Source organism: Leptopilina boulardi, unplaced genomic scaffold (genome assembly GCF_019393585.1).
Source record: "Leptopilina boulardi isolate dan_hultmark-lab unplaced genomic scaffold, ZJU_Lbou_2.1 LbouV2_379, whole genome shotgun sequence".
NCBI lineage: Eukaryota > Metazoa > Arthropoda > Insecta > Hymenoptera > Figitidae > Leptopilina > Leptopilina boulardi.
Window position 1 is genome coordinate 657,045 of NW_026137950.1, and position 14,625 is coordinate 671,669.

At 28.7% G+C, this 14,625-nt stretch overlaps 1 protein-coding gene and 1 long non-coding RNA gene across 2 annotated transcripts; one reads left to right on the forward strand and one right to left on the reverse strand.

The window, feature by feature from the left end:
• Positions 1 to 10,867: 10,867 nt before the first annotated feature.
• LOC127287982 (putative nuclease HARBI1) lies at positions 10,868 to 12,021 on the forward strand. The gene is made up of 2 exons (XM_051315149.1): positions 10,868 to 11,007; positions 11,196 to 12,021. Exons 1-2 carry the CDS (start codon positions 10,868 to 10,870, stop codon positions 12,019 to 12,021), a joined length of 966 nt encoding a protein of 321 aa, XP_051171106.1.
• A 1,169-nt stretch (positions 12,022 to 13,190) lies between these two features.
• On the reverse strand, positions 13,191 to 14,257 carry LOC127287971 (uncharacterized). Its single transcript, XR_007843972.1, has 3 exons — positions 14,084 to 14,257; positions 13,437 to 13,619; positions 13,191 to 13,328 (listed from the first exon to the last, which is right to left on the reverse strand). It is a non-coding gene; the product is annotated as an uncharacterized LOC127287971 (long non-coding RNA).
• Positions 14,258 to 14,625: the final 368 nt, after the last annotated feature.

The window sequence follows — 14,625 nt, forward strand, 5'->3', positions numbered from 1 at the left end:
AAGCTACAAATTGTTAATTGCAAAAGACTTTAATCACTTTGCTCCTTCTCTGGAATAATTGAGAATTCTTCCCTCAGAACTAAAGAAGGCTTCCTATATTTTTCATATACAAAAAAAAATTTCCTGACTTTAGAAAACCGAATTTCATTGTTAAAATTAAATTCGGTTTCCATTTGACACTTTATACTGAAATTAAAGCTGCAAATTGTTAATCGAAAAAGACTTTAATCACTTTGCTCCCTCTTAGAAATAATTGAGAATCCTTCTTTCAGTATCATAGAAGGCTTCCTATGATTTTTTATAAACAAAAAAAATTTCCTGATTTTAGAAAATCGAATTTCATTGTTAAAAGTAAAGTCGGTTTCTATTTTACTCATTACACAGATATTGAACTCATAAATTGTTAATTGCAAAAGACTTTATTCACTTTGCTCCTTCTCTGGAATAATTGAGAATTCTTCCCTCAGAACTAAAGAAGGCTTCCTATATTTTTCATATACAAAAAAAAATTTCCTGACTTTAGGAAATCGAATTTCATTGTTAAAAGTAAAGTCGGTTTCTATTTGACACTTTATACTGAAATTAAAGCTGCAAATTGTTTATTCAAAAATATTTTAATCACTTTGCTCCCTCTTAGAAATAATCAAGAATCCTTCTCTCAGTATCAAAGACGGCTTCATATGATTTCTCATGAACGAAAAAAATTTCCTGACTATAGAAAATCGAAATTCATTGCAAAAATTAAACTCGGTTTCTATTTGACACTTTATACTAAAATTAAAGCTGCAAATTGTTTATTGAAAAATATTTTAATCACTTTGCTCCCTCTTAGAAATAATTGAGAATTCTTCTCTTATTATCAAAGAAGGCTTCCTAACATTTCTCATGAACGAAAAAAATTTCCTGACTTTAGAAAATCGAATTTCATTGTTCAAATTAAACTCGGTTTCTATTTGACACTTTATACTGAAATTAAAGCTTCAAATCCTTAATCAAAAAAGACTTTAATCACATTGCTCCTTCTTAGAAATAATTAAGAATCCTTTTCTCAGTATCAAAGAAGGCTTCCTATGATTTCTCATGAACGAAAAAAATTTCCTGACTATAGAAAATCGAATTTCATTGTTAAAATTAATCTCGGTTTCCATTTGACACTTTATACTGAAATTAAAGCTGCAAATTGTTAATCGAAAAAGACTTTAATCACTTTGCTCCCTCTTAGAAATAATTGAGAATTCTTCTCTTAGTATCAAAGAAGGCTTCTTATGACATTTCATAAACAAAAAAAATTTCCGGACTATAGAAAATCGAATTATATTGTTAAAAGTAAACTCGTTTTCAATATTACTCATTACACTGAAATTAAAGCCATAAATTGTGAATTGAAAAAGACTTTAATCACTTTGCTCCCTCTTAGAAATAATTGAGAATTCTTCTTTCAGTATCATAGAAGGCTTCCTATGATTTTTTATAAACAAAAAAAATTTCCTGATTTTAGAAAATCGAATTTCATTGTTAAAAGTAAAGTCGGTTTCTATTTTACTCATTACACAGATATTGAACTCATAAATTGTTAATTGCAAAAGACTTTATTCACTTTGCTCCTTCTCTGGAATAATTGAGAATTCTTCCCTCAGAACTAAAGAAGGCTTCCTATATTTTTCATATACAAAAAAAAATTTCCTGACTTTAGAAAACCGAATTTCATTGTTAAAATTAAATTCGGTTTCCATTTGACACTTTATACTGAAATTAAAGCTGCAAATTGTTAATCGAAAAAGACTTTAATCACTTTGCTCCCTCTTAGAAATAATTGAGAATCCTTCTTTCAGTATCATAGAAGGCTTCCTATGATTTTTTATAAACAAAAAAAATTTCCTGATTTTAGAAAATCGAATTTCATTGTTAAAAGTAAAGTCGGTTTCTATTTTACTCATTACACAGATATTGAACTCATAAATTGTTAATTGCAAAAGACTTTATTCACTTTGCTCCTTCTCTGGAATAATTGAGAATTCTTCCCTCAGAACTAAAGAAGGCTTCCTATATTTTTCATATACAAAAAAAAATTTCCTGACTTTAGGAAATCGAATTTCATTGTTAAAAGTAAAGTCGGTTTCTATTTGACACTTTATACTGAAATTAAAGCTGCAAATTGTTTATTGAAAAATATTTTAATCACTTTGCTCCCTCTTAGAAATAATTAAGAATCCTTCTCTCAGTATCAAAGACGGCTTCATATGATTTCTCATGAACGAAAAAAATTTCCTGACTATAGAAAATCGAAATTCATTGCAAAAATTAAACTCGGTTTCTATTTGACACTTTATACTAAAATTAAAGCTGCAAATTGTTTATTGAAAAATATTTTAATCACTTTGCTCCCTCTTAGAAATAATTGAGAATTCTTCTCTTATTATCAAAGAAGGCTTCCTAACATTTCTCATGAACGAAAAAAATTTCCTGACTTTAGAAAATCGAATTTCATTGTTCAAATTAAACTCGGTTTCTATTTGACACTTTATACTGAAATTAAAGCTTCAAATCCTTAATCGAAAAAGACTTTAATCACATTGCTCCTTCTTAGAAATAATTAAGAATCCTTTTCTCAGTATCAAAGAAGGCTTCCTATGATTTCTCATGAACGAAAAAAATTTCCTGACTATAGAAAATCGAATTTCATTGTTAAAATTAATCTCGGTTTCCATTTGACACTTTATACTGAAATTAAAGCTGCAAATTGTTAATCGAAAAAGACTTTAATCACTTTGCTCCCTCTTAGAAATAATTGAGAATTCTTCTCTTAGTATCAAAGAAGGCTTCTTATGACATTTCATAAAAAAAAAAATTTCCGGACTATAGAAAATCGAATTATATTGTTAAAAGTAAACTCGTTTTCAATATTACTCATTACACTGAAATTAAAGCCATAAATTGTGAATTGAAAAAGACTTTAATCACTTTGCTCCCTCTTAGAAATAATTGAGAATTCTTCCTTCAGAACTAATGAAGGCTTCCTATATTTTTCATATACAAAAAAAAATTTCCTGACTTTTGAATACCGAATTTCATTGTTAAAATTCAACTCGGTTTCCATTTGACACATTATACTGAAATTAAAGCTGCAAATTGTTAATCGAAAAAGACTTTAATCACTTTGCTCCCTCTTAGAAATAATTGAGAATCCTTCTTTCAGTATCATGGAAGGCTTCCTATGATTTTTCAGAAACAAAAAAAATTTCCTGATTTTAGAAAATCGAATTTCATTGTTAAAAGTAAAGTCGGTTTCTATTTTACTCATTACACAGATATTGAACTCATAAATTGTTAATTGCAAAAGACTTTATTCACTTTGCTCCTTCTCTGGAATAATTGAGAATTCTTCCCTCAGAACTAAAGAAGGCTTCCTATATTTTTCATATACAAAAAAAAATTTCCTGACTTTAGGAAATCGAATTTCATTGTTAAAAGTAAAGTCGGTTTCTATTTGACACTTTATACTGAAATTAAAGCTGCAAATTGTTTATTGAAAAATATTTTAATCACTTTGCTCCCTCTTAGAAATAATTAAGAATCCTTCTCTCAGTATCAAAGAAGGCTTCCTATGATTTCTCATGAACGAAAAAAATTTCCTGACTATAGAAAATCGAAATTCATTGTAAAAATTAAATTCGGTTTCTATTTGACACTTTATACTAAAATTAAAGCTACAAATTGTTAATTGCAAAAGACTTTAATCACTTTGCTCCTTCTCTGGAATAATTGAGAATTCTTCCCTCAGAACTAAAGAAGGCTTCCTATATTTTTCATATACAAAGAAAAATTTCCTGACTTTATGAAATCGAATTTCATTGTTAAAAGTATAGTCGGTTTCTATTTGACACTTTATACTGAAATTAAAGCTGCAAATTGTTTATTGAAAAATATTTTAATCACTTTGCTCCCTCTTAGAAATAATTAAGAATCCTTCTCTCAGTATCAAAGAAGGCTTCATATGATTTCTCATGAACGAAAAAAATTTCCTGACTATAGAAAATCGAAATTCATTGCAAAAATTAAATTCGGTTTCTATTTGACACTTTATACTAAAATTAAAGCTGCAAATTGTTTATTGAAAAATATTTTAATCACTTTGCTCCCTCTTAGAAATAATTGAGAATTCTTCTCTTATTATCAAAGAAGGCTTCCTAAGATTTCTCATGAACGAAAAAAATTTCCTGACTTTAGAAAATCGAATTTCATTGTTCAAATTAAACTCGGTTTCTATTTGACACTGTATACTGAAATTAAAGCTTCAAATCCATAATCGAAAAAGACTTTAATCACATTGCTCCTTCTTAGAAATAATTAAGAATCCTTTTCTCAGTATCAAAGAAGGCTTCCTATGATTTCTCATGAACGAAAAAAATTTCCTGACTATAGAAAATCGAATTTCATTGTTAAAATTAAACTCGGTTTCCATTTGACACTTTATACTGAAATTAAAGCTGCAAATTGTTAATCGAAAAAGACTTTTATCACTTTGCTCCCTCTTAGAAATAATTGAGAATTCTTCTCTTAGTATCAAAGAAGGCTTCCTATGACATTTCATAAACAAAAAAAATTTCCGGACTATAGAAAATCGAATTATATTGTTAAAATTAAACTCGTTTTCAATATTACTCATTACACTGAAATTAAAGCCATAAATTGTGAATTGAAAAAGACTTTAATCACTTTGCTCCCTCTTAGAAATAATTGAGTATCCTTCTCTCAGTATCATAGAAGGCTTCCTATGATTTTTCATAAAAAAAAAAATTTCCTGATTTTAGAAAATCGAATTTCATTGTTAAAAGTAAAGTCGGTTTCTATTTTACTCATTACACAGATATTGAACTCATAAATTGTTAATTGCAAAAGACTTTATTCACTTTGCTCCTTCTCTGGAATAATTAAGAATTCTTCCCTCAGAACTAAAGAAGGCTTCCTATATTTTTCATATACAAAAAAAAATTTCCTGACTTTAGAAAACCGAATTTCATTGTTAAAATTAAATTCGGTTTCCATTTGACACTTTATACTGAAATTAAAGCTGCAAATTGTTAATCGAAAAAGACTTTAATCACTTTGCTCCCTCTTAGAAATAATTGAGAATCCTTCTTTCAGTATCATAGAAGGCTTCCTATGATTTTTTATAAACAAAAAAAATTTCCTGATTTTAGAAAATCGAATTTCATTGTTAAAAGTAAAGTCGGTTTCTATTTTACTCATTACACAGATATTGAACTCATAAATTGTTAATTGCAAAAGACTTTATTCACTTTGCTCCTTCTCTGGAATAATTGAGAATTCTTCCCTCAGAACTAAAGAAGGCTTCCTATATTTTTCATATACAAAAAAAAATTTCCTGACTTTAGGAAATCGAATTTCATTGTTAAAAGTAAAGTCGGTTTCTATTTGACACTTTATACTGAAATTAAAGCTTCAAATCCTTAATCGAAAAAGACTTTAATCACATTGCTCCTTCTTAGAAATAATTAAGAATCCTTTTCTCAGTATCAAAGAAGGCTTCCTATGATTTCTCATGAACGAAAAAAATTTCCTGACTATAGAAAATCGAATTTCATTGTTAAAATTAATCTCGGTTTCCATTTGACACTTTATACTGAAATTAAAGCTGCAAATTGTAATTCGAAAAAGACTTTAATCACTTTGCTCCCTCTTAGAAATAATTGAGAATTCTTCTCCTAGTATCAAAGAAGGCTTCCTATGACATTTCATAAACAAAAAAAATTTCCGGACTATAGAAAATCGAATTACATTGTTAAAAGTAAACTCGTTTTCAATATTACTCATTACACTGAAATTAAAGCCATAAATTGTGAATTGAAAAAGACTTTAATCACTTTGCTCCCTCTTAGAAATAATTGAGAATTCTTCCTTCAGAACTAAAGAAGGCTTCCTATATTTTTCATATACAAAAAAAAATTTCCTGACTTTAGAATACCGAATTTCATTGTTAAAATTCAACTCGGTTTCCATTTGACACATTATACTGAAATTAAAGCTGCAAATTGTTAATCGAAAAAGACTTTAATCACTTTGCTCCCTCTTAGAAATAATTGAGAATCCTTCTTTCAGTATCATAGAAGGCTTCCTATGATTTTTCATAAACAAAAAAAATTTCCTGATTTTAGAAAATCGAATTTCATTGTTAAAAGTAAAGTCGGTTTCTATTTTACTCATTACACAGATATTGAACTCATAAATTGTTAATTGCAAAAGACTTTATTCACTTTGCTCCTTCTCTGGAATAATTGAGAATTCTTCCCTCAGAACTAAAGAAGGCTTCCTATATTTTTCATATACAAAAAAAAATTTCCTGACTTTAGGAAATCGAATTTCATTGTTAAAAGTAAAGTCGGTTTCTATTTGACACTTTATACTGAAATTAAAGCTGCAAATTGTTTGTTGAAAAATATTTTAATCACTTTGCTTCCTCTTAGAAATAATTAAGAATCCTTCTCTCAGTATCAAAGAAGGCTTCATATGATTTCTCATGAACGAAAAAAATTTCCTGACTATAGAAAATCGAAATTCATTGCCAAAATTAAACTCGGTTTCTATTTGACACTTTATACTAAAATTAAAGCTGCAAATTGTTTATTGAAAAATATTTTAATCACTTTGCTCCCTCTTAGAAATAATTGAGAATTCTTCTCTTAGTATCAAAGAAGGCTTCCTAAGATTTCTCATGAACGAAAAAAATTTCCTGACTTTAGAAAATCGAATTTCATTGTTAAAATTAAACTCGGTTTCCATTTGACACTTTATACTGAAATTAAAGCTGCAAATTGTTAATCGAAAAAGACTTTAATCACTTTGCTCCATCTTAGAAATAATTGAGAATTCTTCTCTTAGTATCAAAGAAGGCTTCCTATGACTTTTCATAAACAAAAAAAATTTCCGGACTGTAGAAAATCGAATTATATTGTTAAAAGTAAACTCGTTTTCAATATTACTCATTACACTGAAATTAAAGCCATAAATTGTGAATTGAAAAAGACTTTAATCACTTTGCTCCCTCTTAGAAATAATTGAGAATCCTTCTCTCAGTATCATAGAAGGCTTCCTATATTTTTCATAAACAAAAAAAATTTCCTGACTTTAGAAAACCGAATTTCATTGTTAAAATTAAACTCGGTTTCCATTTGACACTTTATACTGAAATTAAAGCTGCAAATTGTTAATCGAAAAAGACTTTAATCACTTTGCTCCCTCTTAGAAATAATTGAGAATCCTTCTCTCAGTATCATAGAAGGCTTCCTATGATTTTTCATAAAAAAAAAATTTCCTGATTTTAGAAAATCGAATTTCATTGTTAAAAGTAAAGTCGGTTTCTATTTTACTCATTAAACAGATATTGAACTCATAAATTGTTAATTGCAAAAAGACTTTATTCACTTTGCTCCTTCTCTGGAATAATTGAGAATTCTTCCCTCAGAACTAAAAAAGGCTTCCTATATTTTTCATATACAAAAAAAAATTTCCTGACTTTAGATAATCGAATTTCATTGTTAAAAGTAAAGTCGGTTTCTATTTGACACTTTATACTGAAATTAAAGCTGCAAATTGTTTATTGAAAAATATTTTAATCACTTTGCTCCCTCTTAGAAATAATTAAGAATCCTTCTCTCAGTATCAAAGAAGGCTTCATATGATTTCTCATGAACGAAAAAAATTTCCTGACTATAGAAAATCGAAATTCATTGCAAAAATTAAACTCGGTTTCTATTTGACACTTTATACTAAAATTAAAGCTGCAAATTGTTAATCGAAAAAGACTTTAATCACTTTGCTCCCTCTTAGAAATAATTGAGAATTCTTCTCTTAGTATCAAAGAAGGCTTCCTATGACATTTCATAAACAAAAAAAATTTCCGGACTATAGAAAATCGAATTATATTGTTAAAATTAAACTCGGTTTCTATTTGACACTTTATACTAAAATTAAAGCTGCAAATTGTTTATTGAAAAATATTTTAATCACTTTGCTCCCTCTTAGAAATAATTGAGAATTCTTCTCTTATTATCAAAGAAGGCTTCATATGATTTCTCATGAACGAAAAAAATTTCCTGACTATAGAAAATCGAAATTCATTGCAAAAATTAAACTCGGTTTCTATTTGACACTTTATACTAAAATTAAAGCTGCAAATTGTTTATTGAAAAATATTTTAATCACTTTGCTCCCTCTTAGAAATAATAAAGAATCCTTCTCTCAGTATCAAAGAAGGCTTCCTATGATTTCTCATGAACGAAAAAAATTTCCTGACTATAGAAAATCGAAATTCATTGTAAAAATTAAACTCGGTTCCTTTTTGACACTTTATACTAAAATTATAGCTACAAATTGTTAATTGCAAATACTTTAATCACTTTGCTCCTTCTCTGGAATAATTGAGAATTCTTCCCTCAGAACTAAAGAAGGCTTCCTATATTTTTCATATACAAAAAAAAATTTCCTGACTTTAGAAAACCGAATTTCATTGTTAAAATTGAACTCGGTTTCCATTTGACACATTATACTGAAATTAAAGCTGCAAATTGTTAATTGCAAAAGACTTTATTCACTTTGCTCCTTCTCTGGAATAATTGAGAATTCTTCCCTCAGAACTAAAGAAGGCTTCCTATATTTTTCATAAACAAAAAAAATTTCCTGACTTTAGAAAACCGAATTTCATTGTTAAAAGTAAAGTCGGTTTCTATTTGACACTTTATACTGAAATTAAAGCTGCAAATTGTTTATTGAAAAATATTTTAATCACTTTGCTCCCTTTTAGAAATAATTAAGAATCCTTCTCTCAGTATCAAAGAAGGCTTCCTATGATTTCTCATGAACGAAAAAAATTTCCTGACTATAGAAAATCGAAATTCATTGTAAAAATTAAACTCGGTTTCTATTTGACACTTTATACTAAAATTAAAGCTATAAATTGTTAATTGCAAATGACTTTAATCACTTTGCTCCTTCTTTGGAGTAATTGAGAATTCTTCCCTCCGAACTAAAGAAGGCTTCCTATATTTTGCATAAACAAAAAAAATTTCCTGACTTTAGAAAACCGAATTTCGTTGTTAAAAGTAAAGTCGGTTTCTATTTGACACTTTATACTGAAATTAAAGCTGCAAATTGTTAATCGAAAAAGTCTTTAATCACTTTGCTCCCTCCCAGAAATAATTGAGAATTCTTCTCACAATACCAAAGAAGGCTCCATATGATTTCTCATGAACAAAAAAAATTTCCGGAGCATAGAAATTCGAATTTTTTTGTGAAAGTAAACTCGGTTTGTATTTTACTCTTTACTCATTACTTTGAAGTTATGTCAAAATCTTGACGTGATGGGTAAATTGGAAGTTGAATCCGGATTCAGCGAGCCTTTAACCATATTGTATGGTGTGAACTTCAAACCGGAAAGAATTTTTTTGTGTGGCTGTGTTATTTTTCTTCCTTTGAGGAAATTTTGATTTAATATGTAGTTTTATTTTCCTGTCTGTAACCCCTTCGAAACAAAACGTTGGTAAGCAGAGATGCCACTTATCATGATAGTGAGATTAAGACAAAAACTAGGGCAGGTAATTGTTTTATCGACGTGTAAAAGTTTACAAGGAAAGGAAACCGATGAAGAAATCTACGAACTTTTATTCAGGTTTTACTAGAAATCTAAAGCATAAAGTTGCAGTTTGTTGAAGAATAATGGCTGAAAATTTACAAGATGCAGTAACGCTCATGTTGGCTATAGACCTTTTTTTCGATGATGATGATGATGATGATGAGATAATCAAAATTTTAATTAAATCTAAAAGGGAGAAACACCATAAGATAGCAAATTATTTTGAAGAAATAATTCCTCTGTATTCGCTGTCAGGTGAATAGTTATACTAATTTTATAATAATAATAATTTTTCATTTCAAAAGTAAGCAGAGAAAGCTTTGTATACTTTTTTCAAATAGATTATAAAAGAACATATATGTTTATTTAAACAAATAAATATTTCTCAAAAATTACGCAAGCAGTACGTAATATAACCTTAAAGTGAAGGGAATATTCTATTGAACATTCGGAATATTCCAGGGATATTAAAGTAATATTAAAATGTCCGCTTCATAGGAATATTCCAATATAAAATCGATGGAATGTTCCTTGGTTATGTTGAGGGAATATTCCCTGAATATTCTGTGGTGATATTCGAAAAATTAAAATTAAGTCTTTTTTCTCATTAAATATACAACTTATTGCAATCTGCACGCTTTCAATATTACCATGCAGTTTTAACATTTTTCAATTTTCCGAATATCCCCGTGGAATATTTAAGGAATATTCCCTCAATATTACCTGGGAATACTCCCTCAACATTACCTGGGAATATTCCTTCGATTTTGTCTTGGAATATTCCTGTGAGGCGAACATTTTAATATTACTTTAGAATCCCTGGAATATTCCACCGGAATATTCCGAATTTTCAATGGAATATTCCCTTCACTTTAAGGTCATATTACGTGCTGCTTGAGTATCTTCTTATGAATTTCCGATTCAAATTATTTAACATAAAAAATTTGTAATGTGAAGAGTTTCAAATTCAATTATTTATTAAATTTGTAAACACAAATACCCAGAATGCTCTTATGATTTCAAAATATTTAATAATTCCCTCATACTTTTGACAAAATTTCTTAACTTTTCCCTGATTCAAACAATCAATTTTACCTTCTCCAACTTTCCCCTGAACTCCCTGACTTGTGGCAACCCTAAATGTGATAATGTTTTGTTATACTATGACATAATACATACTATTCTATTAATTTAATAGATTTTAAACAACATTTTCGAATGACACGGACGACGTTTCAAAATCTTTTAGAAAGAATTGGTCCCTTGCTTGTTAGGAAGAATATTGGACCAAGTGTTGTTCCTCCTGAAAAGCAAGTTTGCATTGCTCTCTGGACATTCTGCAATCAAGGAGTGTACAGGTACATTATTTCTATATTTCACAATTTATATGAAATTTTATGTAATTTATTAAAGAAATTAGAAAGTTTATTAAAAAGGCATACAAAATAAATTGCCATGCAAACAATTTTCTGGCTACTCTTGCCTATCGAAATTTTTTGTTACATACAAATGTGGATTTATTAAATACTATTTTATAACTTTTTAGAACAGTAGCTGATCGCTTTGGAGTGTGCAAAGATACTGCGTGGAATTGTATGCTTAGCGTCAGTCATGTTCTCAACGCATTGTCAGGAGAGTATATTAAGTGGCCCGAAGCGAATAATTTTCACCAAGTAGCGAGAGATTTCAGCAATGCTGGTGGCTTTCCTAATGTTCTTGCTGCAGTGGATGGTTGTCACGTAGAGATCAGGGCTCCATCCACTAATCCTGGAAGTTACGTCAATCGCAAAGGGTTCCACTCACTCCTTCTTCAAGGGATGTGTGACAGTCAAGGAAGATTCCTTGATGTTTTCGCAGGCGTTTGTGGTAGTGTCCATGATAACCGTCTCTTTGAAATGAGCCCTATGGGGCAGCAATTGATAACAGCATCAGAAAATTTTTGTCCCGAAGAGATGCATATTCTTGGAGATGCTGCATATAAATTGCAACCGTTTCTCATGGTACCCTTCAAAGATAACGGCCATTTAACTCCATCTCAGGTTCGGTTTAATACCATTCTATCAAAAACAAGAATGAGTATAGAGCGGGCATTCGGATTATTGAAAGGTCGTTTTAGACGATTATTCTATTTGTATTTACAAAACGTCGCATACGGACCATTAATTATCATTGCCTGTTGCGTTCTTCATAATATCTGCTTGGACTTGGAAGATGACATGAATGAAGAAATACTGCATGAAATAAATAATCATGTTGCTCAAATTATTCTTAATGATGTAGATGAAGAAAATGGAGTAATTAATCCACCTGCTGTTCAAAAAAGAACGAATATCATGAATATGCTTGAGCAAGAAAGAATTGATAACTCTTAAGGAGGAACCAAATTTGCAGTAAAAACAATTTAAACACTTAAAAGTTGCACGTGAATAAAAATTACAATTTTCTGTCATTAAGGAATATTTTTTATTTTTAGGTTATGTTACCTAAATCATTTCTTATTAACAGAAAATTGTAATTGTCATTCAATTGTAATTTTAAATTGTTAGAAAGTATATTCTAAATATCTACCCTACTGAAAATCCCTGTATAAGATCTTGTACAACTTCCTGTACAGGATCAGCAACTGAACTTGTACAAGTTCTGACCAGTTCCTGTACAGGAAAATGCATACGAATTTGGAACAAGTTTATGTGTGAGATCTTGTACAAGATCTGGTGCAAGATCTTGTACAAGAAAGATACTTGTACAAGAAAATGTACATGATCTTGTACAATTTTATGTATAAGTACTTGTACATGAACACGTTCATGTTCTTGCACATGAAATAGTTGTAAAATTTTTTTTTTTAATAAAATTTGAGATTTTGATAATTTTTAACCACTAAGATTCGTAACTCATGCATGCTAAAAACTATTGCGCAGCTGTAAAGGTTAAAGTAAACTATTGCGCAGCCTTTGAAGTTTTTAATTTTTAGTAAAGAAAAACATGAATTAACATGTGCAAGAACATGGACGTGTTCATGTACAAGTACTTATACATGAAATTGTACATGAACATTTTCTTGTGCAAGCATCTTTCTTGTACAAGATCTTGCACCAGATCTTGTACAAGATCTCACACATGAACTTGTTCCAAATTCGTATGCATTTTCCTGTACAGGAACTGGTCAGAACTTGTACAAGTTCAGTTGCTGATCCTGTACAGGAAGTTGTACAAGATCTTATACAGGGATTTTCAGTAGGGTATAATTCTATCTACTATTTATACTTTATCTATCTATAATATTCTATAAAAATATAGTATTTATAAAATGGAAAAAATTTTAAATTTCTTAACTTGAGAAACTCTACTTACTGGAATGTACTACTGTTCTTTTTTCTTTCGCTTTGTTTAATCTAGTTTTCTAACTTTTAAGATTAATAAATAAATTGTTTCAGTTTGTTATTATTTATTGCAGAACTTAAAAAATACTCACAAGTGATTTAGAGAACACAAATTTAATTTCAATAATACACATATTAAATCAGAAACTAGGGGAAATGTAAGAGGTAATTAAATTCTAAATAAAGTAATTAAATAAAATATGGATTTTTAGAGAAATTACACGCTGCTATATAAGTGTAGAAAAAAGAAGAGCTTGATAGTTGTGTCGTCAAGAAATAGTAATAAATTCCTTTGCCTGCAAAAAGGAAATGATTAATTTTTTTTTATTATTAATAAAAAAAATTTAACAAAACATTTTATGATGAAATATTTAACCCAATTATACAATTATTGCTATCAGTACCTCTTTAGTTTAGGGTGAATAAAAATTTATTTTACAATAAATTTTTGAAATTCGTTTTGCAACTTTCTTGAGAATGCTGTCCCTTACATCTTGAACATCTATCCATCGAAAAATCCTAACTTTCCAAAAATACAAGAATCAACTGCAACGCGACTTATTTATTCAAGCTTAACTTTCTACAATCTGGAAAAAATGTCTTTTTTAATGATTTTTGTAAACAAAAATAAACCTTGATAAAAAGTTTTTTTACTTTTGTAAAATGCAATGTAGTTTTTTCAGATAAAAAGAAAATATAAAAATATCCTTATTTTACCCTATCAGTTAATTTCCTTTATGTGTATTTACACTCCAAAAATCATAAACATAACCTTCAATTTCCCATTAACGAATTTACGAACTCATACATTTTTAATAATGTTTATCTTTCTTTCATTGAAAATCATTGAAAATAAAAAATAATATTTAAACTTATCTCAAAATAAAAAATAGCTAAATGCAATAATTAAATACACAATCAATTGCTTAATTATAGTTATTAATTGAAATTTACATTCAATATTTATGAGCAACAACTTTTCTACACTAATGAGAAAAAATAATTAAATATTAGTAAGTTCGATTTATTATTAAATGAAATTAAAACTAACCTCAAAAATGTTATCCGCTAAATTCTTACAACCAAAACTCCTGCAGAACCATGGATTATCCAATAAAAACTTGAAACGTGTTACACATTAACTTTTATACATTGTCACTAATAATACAATAACAATTTAATTAGTTTTATAAATGTCATTTAACATTTAACAATTCATATGGGAATATGCATAACAATAACAAAGTCGTAGTGCATAAAGCTCGTTCATAGGTTGCAAACGTTGTTACAAACAAAATTCAAGTTGAGAACCCTTTTCGGCCCCGGGGCGCCTCCGGTCGTACATCTCGTAAACACCCACAGTTCCCCATTCTTGCACTCTTTTGGACGGGCACGTTTAATTAATTATAATCGTAAATATTTATACATTTAAATAAAAAAAACAATTTTATATATTCTTTAATTTATTCTAAAATACATAATTCTACTTTTAAATAAATATATTTAAAACATAATTATGTTACTCTAACTTAGAACGCAGTAATTAAGAAAAAATTTTTAGGTCAGTAATTTGGAAATACTGTGACACACATG

What these genes read in the sequence shown, in the direction of transcription:
- LOC127287982 (XM_051315149.1), top strand. Translation starts at nt 10,868, where the DNA reads ATGACACGGACGACGTTTCAAAATCTTTTAGAAAGAATTGGTCCCTTG. An exon ending in TGCAATCAAGGAGTGTACAG is followed by an intron (nt 11,008 to 11,195) that starts GTACATTATTTC and finishes ATAACTTTTTAG; the next exon opens with AACAGTAGCTGATCGCTTTG.